This window comes from Pyrus communis, chromosome 15, assembly GCF_041283825.1.
Source record: "Pyrus communis isolate YQ-2024b chromosome 15, ASM4128382v1, whole genome shotgun sequence".
NCBI classification, from domain to species: Eukaryota; Viridiplantae; Streptophyta; class Magnoliopsida; order Rosales; family Rosaceae; genus Pyrus; species Pyrus communis.
Genome location: NC_142579.1, coordinates 38,829,630 through 38,836,062, shown reverse-complemented (window position 1 = coordinate 38,836,062; position 6,433 = coordinate 38,829,630). Strand labels below are relative to the sequence as shown.

Here is a 6,433-nt window from a genome sequence, read left to right as displayed (position 1 = left end):
TGGCCTGGATGTTATCGATTCATCCAAATTATAGTATTCATACATTTATTAATGTTAAAGCCTAATAAATAATTTAAACGAATTTGTAGCCCTCAGGCTATGTACATTCTACACGTTTTTTCAAAGCAATTATAGAGTGATTTCATTGACCGAAACCGAACAATACAAGAGTCAAGAGGGTGTCATACTGGGTATATATCTTCAATGACACCAAATGTTTTAATTGAAGAAAAATTTGCACAACTAACACATCAGAAAAACCCCTGAATTTGCATATTCTACGCGTTTGTATTGATGATAAAAGATTCCTCTTTCTAAAACTATCTAGAGTCATCTATAGCATATGAACAAGTTTTGAAGACTTGACTCGTCAAGCGCACCTAGCAAAGATAATTTGACAAAACCATGACCTTTGACTACCTCCATCACTTAATTACAAGGTTGGAAAGAATCCCAATAATCAACTGCTACTAGAGTTTAAACTCTAAACGTTATGCTTTGTAATTTTGCTATTTTTCACCATCACACCTTCGTGTTAAAGTCTGACTTTTCAATAAAATGTTATGCATAAACCATTTCCCAATACTTAACTTGTACCACCAAGTAAATTTGCACATCCAATGTTTCCGTTCTCTCCTTTTAATACATAATTTTGCATACATCATTTGACGAACAAGGTTTAAGATTCAGCGCATCAAATCATTTGAACCCAGTCAAGCACGTCTAGCAAAGACAAATCGTCAAAATAAAGATCCATCTTCTTCATTCAATGAAATCCCACTTGACTAAATAGGCAGTGATTAAGAAAATAATCCTTCCCCATACTATAGGCCTTGACTAATGGGGCTTGTTTCACGGTTCGTAAGTCGTCCATCTGTTTTCATGCATTTCAATAAATATTTTCACCATAATTATGAATAGCAATTAAACCCATATGGAAATATGTGTGTGTGTGTGTGTGTGTGTGTGATTGTTTGATAAAAATAAAATAATAGGCAGATCCTTTTCGTACAGAAAAATCCTTTGTACAATCAATTATTGGGATGTGATATTCTCACACCCTTTTTTACTTCTTCCACATTTTTTTAGTTTTCAACCGTCAGATCGGATAAATTGAAGAAGATCAACGGACATAAATTAACAAAGGGTGTGTGAGAAGTAAAAAGTGATGTGTGGATAGCACACCCCTCAATTATTTTGCATCAAATAGTAATTTTTTATTTAAAAAACAATTAATATTCTTTTGTTTTGTAGGTAAATTTTGTAAATAAATTATTACATACATTAGGTATTTTTTATTTATTATTATATTAGTGTGTAAAAATTATTTATCTATATTTATATGTAATATATAGGTTAGTTAATTTTGAATATGACAGCATTTATTTTGTAGGTAAACTAAAATACTGCTTAATTATTTGAAGAAATTAGATTATTTATCTATATTTATATGTAATATATAGGTTAGTTAATTTTGAATATGACAGCATTTATTTTGTAGGTAAACTAAAATACTGCTTAATTATTTGAAGAAATTAGAATCTCCTGTATTTTTTTTATACGTGTTTAAATCAAACATTGATTTTTTTTTTTTTTTTTTTATGATTTGTTTAAGAGATTTTGACCGATTAGCACATCACATTTTTCTATTTTTAAATTACATATAATTGTCTACAATATAGGAAATTAATTTACCCAGTCTTTTAAACTTCTACGGTGTCACATCCCGGCCCGGGCCCCCATCACATCCCAGGTTCGACTCTACCGTATCACAATATTATTCGCTTTGGGCCGGTTTTGTTTCTGGGAAGTTACACGAGAACTTCCCAGTGGGTCACCCATCTCGGGATTGCTCTCGCGCGAACTCGCTTAACTTCGGAGTTCCGATGGAACTCGAAGTCAGTGAGCTCCCAAAAAGCCTCGTGCTAGGTAGAGATGAGAATATACATATAAGGTTTACATGATCCATTTCCCTGAGCAATGTGGGATGTTACATACGATTTAATGACACTTTCTATGAAAAAATATACTAAAACTTATGGTTTGAAAACAAGCGTACCAAAAATTCAAATGTACCAAAAACTAAATGTACCAAAAGTTCAAATATACCAAAAATTCAAATGTACCAAGAAATCAAATGTACCAAAAATTCAAATGTACCAAAAAGCCAAATATACCATAAACCAAATCATCTTATAAGTAACCAAATATACCGATATAATCAAACGTACCGATATAACCAAACGTACCTAGCAACGAGTTTTTTTACATTATATTTTAATTTGCTAAAATAAGTATTTTAATTAAAAAAATTAAAAACTCTGAAATCATCATAATAAGAGATGCAAAAAAATAGGAGGAAAAAAAAAGGGAATGCAGTAAAGAAATTTTGTGAATAGACTTCTAATAAAATAAAATGAAATAAAATTAAGAACCAAAATTGTAAGGAAAATGTTTAATCAAATTTTCCAAAAGAATAGATGTTTAGTCTATAACATTTAAAAACGAGGGTCTATATCAAAACGCTCTTTTTTTAGAATCATAAATTTTTGCCTTCAAATATGCATACAATTAAATGTATACATTAATATGGTAATTGGCAGTATTTTCGGCATTTGGAAAATACAAAACGTGTAAAGTCAAACAAAAGTAATGAATTTGCTTATGTGGAATCGTCAACGAGTTTTATTCAGATAAAAAAATTATGTCAGGTTTTGCGTTTAGAAACTTGAATGTCAAGGGCTAAAGTCATATTTTATTGATTTTTTGGAGAGAATTTTTATATAAAAATTTACAATATTAACAATTTCGATTATAAACACAAATTTTTGTAACGAAGCATGTATTATTCTGCGAAAGAACTCCTTCTCATCCTTTGAGAGACCAAGTTATTTCCTTGACTAATTAGTTGACTAACAATGCTTTCCCTCCCCTATAAAACCCATCTTGTAGTTCCAAATCGAAAAGCAAAACACGAAGCCAAGAGATATGGATTTCCACTTCCATCTATCGCCACAACTTTCCACATTTTCTATTCTTCTGACATGCTTTTTTGTGAGCATAGAGTCAGTAATTCCAAGCATTTCCACAGACAAAGAAGCCTTGATCTCATTCAAATCAACAGCCAATCTCCCTCCATATTTCTGGGACCAAAGCTCATCCCCGTGCACCAACTGGACTGGAGTTGTATGCAACAAACATGGCAAGAGAGTCATTGCTCTTGACCTCTCAGGCTTGGGACTCACAGGCACCATAAGCCCTCACATTGGTAACCTCTCCTTCCTCCATTCCCTCCAACTCCATAACAACAAATTAACCGGAACAATTCCCACTCAAATTTTCAACCTTTTTCGCTTGAGGTCGCTCAACGTAAGCTCCAACACCCTACGAGGTTCACTTCCATCAAACATAACCCAATTGATGGCACTCGAAATCCTCGACTTGTCCTCAAACAACATCACAGGAATCCTCCCGCAAAACCTTAGACAGTTGAAAAATCTCCAAGTCTTGAATTTGGCACGAAACAATTTTTTCGGTCCGATCCCACCATCGATTAGCAACCTTTCATCCACCCTCACAAATTTGAATCTAGGTACAAACAGACTCAGTGGTACTATACCTAGTGAATTAGGTCACCTCCATAAACTCAAAGAACTCGACCTCGCCGTTAACCAACTCACCGGGACCATTGCCTCATCCATATACAACATTTCCTCTCTAGTTTTGTTCACTGTGGCTTCAAACCATCTGTGGGGTGAGATTCCTAGCAACATTGATGACACACTTCCAAATCTTTTGTACTTCAGGAATTGTATCAATCAATTCACAGGAAAAATTCCTCCTTCTCTACACAACATCTCTGGACTTCGATCAATTCGCATGTCTAACAACTTTCTTGAAGGAACAGTTCCACCGGGCCTCGGAAATCTTCCCTTCCTCGAAATGTACAACATTGGCTTCAATCGGATAGTTAGCTACGGTGACAATGGTCTTAATTTCATTACTTCTTTGACAAACAGCAGTCGCTTAAGTTGGCTTGCGATTGATGAAAATCGGCTGGAAGGCCTAATTCCAGAGTCCATTGGCAACCTCTCCAAGGTTCTGTCAAAATTGTACATGGGAGGGAATCGAATTTATGGTAACATACCTGCCTCAATTAGTCAACTCAGTAGTTTAACTTTGCTAAATGTGAGCTACAATTCAATTTCTGGTGAAATCCCATCAGAAATTGGGCAGCTGAAAGAGTTGCAAATGCTTGGTTTAGCAAGAAATAAATTGTCTGGCACAATTCCAAACTCCTTAGGTAATATCATGAAATTGAACCATATTGATTTATCTGGAAACTACTTTGTTGGCCATATACCCCTTTCATTTTCAAACTTCCAGAAATTGCTTTCCATGGACTTATCCGACAATTTGCTCAACGGAAGTATTTCCGGAGAAATATTTCTAAACCTTCCTAGTTTGAGCACTATTCTCAATCTGTCTAACAATTTCCTGAGTGGACCTTTGCCTGAAGAATTAGGATCTCTCGCAAGTGTTGCCACTATTGACCTCTCTAGCAACCAGTTTTCGGGGTTGATTCCCAGCTCAATTGGAAAGTGTACAAGCTTGGACGGATTGTTCATGGCCAGAAACAAACTTTCAGGTCCCCTTCCAAATGCTCTTGGAGAAATGAGGGGTCTTGAGATTTTAGACCTCTCCTCGAACCAACTATCTGGCTTTATTCCTGATAAACTTCAAGACCTGCGTGTCCTTCGATACTTGAACCTCTCATTTAATAACTTAGAAGGAGTGATTCCAAATGGTGGAGTTTTTAAAAATATCTCAAGTGTCCATCTTGAAGGCAACCCTAAGCTATGCATGCATTTCCCTTGTGTGAAACGTAGGAGAAAGGTACTTGTCCGAGTTCTTATCTCTACTGTTGCTTTGGCAACGTTGGTAACATGTGTTACAGTTGGTCTTTTGCTACATTTTAGAAAAAGAAGAGGCTCAGGCGGCAAAGCAACAGAAACAAATTCTGGTTTGCTACTAAAAGGGCAACATCAAATGGTCAGTTACGAAGAGCTACGTGGGGCAACTGGGAATTTCAACCCCGAAAATTTGATTGGAACAGGGAGCTTTGGGGCTGTATACAAAGGTCTTTTGAGAGAAGGAACTGAAGTTGCAGTGAAGGTGCTTGATATGAAAATGACAGCATCTTGGAAGAGTTTTATGGCAGAGTGCGAAGCATTGAGGAGCGTGAGGCACCGGAATCTTGTTAAACTGATCACCTCTTGCTCCAGCTTGGACTTTCAAAACATGGAGTTTCTTGCTTTGGTTTACGAGTATTTGAGTAATGGGAGCTTGGAAGATTGGATTAGAGGCAAGAGAAAAAATGCAGATGGAGATGGGTTGAACATTTTTGAGAGACTAAATGTGGCCATTGATGTGGCGTGTGGATTGGATTATCTGCATCATGACTGCGAAGTTCCGGTTGTGCACTGCGATTTAAAGCCGAGCAACATTCTTTTGGATGGAGATATGAATGCAAAGATCGGAGATTTCGGGCTGGCGAAGCTGCTGATGGAGAGCACAGAGATTGCGCAACAGTCACTTAGCTCCACACATGTCCTGAAGGGTTCTATAGGATACATACCCCCAGGTTGGTATTAATTACATAGTTCTGAACTATTTCTCACTTGAAAGAATATTTAATTATTTTTCAATATGCCATATGATACATGTCAATCATTGGTCGATTTTCGTGATAAGTAACACTTCGTACCAGTTAATCACGGGTGTCAAGTAAATTTGCTTGCTTTTTAATATACTAACTTGGAGAATGAATACCACACTGTAGAGTATGGTATCCACCAGAAACCCTCGACAGCGGGTGATGCATACAGTTTCGGAGTAGTGTTGTTACAGCTCTTCACCGGGAAAAGCCCCACCCATGAAAGTTTTACAGGAGATCAAAGCATCATCACATGGGTGCAGTCAGCCTTCCCTCACGACGTGATCAAAGTGCTAGATTCCGAGCTGCTAGACGACCTCATCATCACAGAAGTAGGACATAATTGCCTCATCTCAATCATTGAGGTTGGCCTCTATTGCACTTGTGCTTCTCCCGACGGACGCATAAGCTTGAGGGACGCCCTTCACAAATTGGAAACTACCAGAAAGACCCTTCTCAGCGCAAAGAGTGCCAAGCATCAATATTAACAACAATTGAAAGTTTATGTACTGAGTTTGTTGGAAAATAATAGTATTTAGGTTATTATTCAGGTTTTCCTTTAAGATTAGTTTTGGGTCTAGCCTATTAGTATTATGGTTATGTTATAAATATAATGTTTTGTAACTATAGAAAATAAGTTAGTCACCCGTCTCGGTGATTTGTAGTCATCTCTCTCGTTTCAATTAATAAAGTTATATTATGTCTGTTTGTTATGTA

The 6,433-nt window shown here is 36.4% G+C and overlaps 1 protein-coding gene across 1 annotated transcript; it reads left to right on the top strand.

The window, feature by feature from the left end:
* Positions 1-2,938: 2,938 nt before the first annotated feature.
* Positions 2,939-6,433, top strand: LOC137715113 (uncharacterized). Its single transcript, XM_068454343.2, has 2 exons — positions 2,939-5,644; positions 5,843-6,433. Exons 1-2 carry the CDS (start codon positions 2,989-2,991, stop codon positions 6,202-6,204), a joined length of 3,018 nt encoding a protein of 1,005 aa, XP_068310444.1. The 5' UTR covers positions 2,939-2,988; the 3' UTR covers positions 6,205-6,433.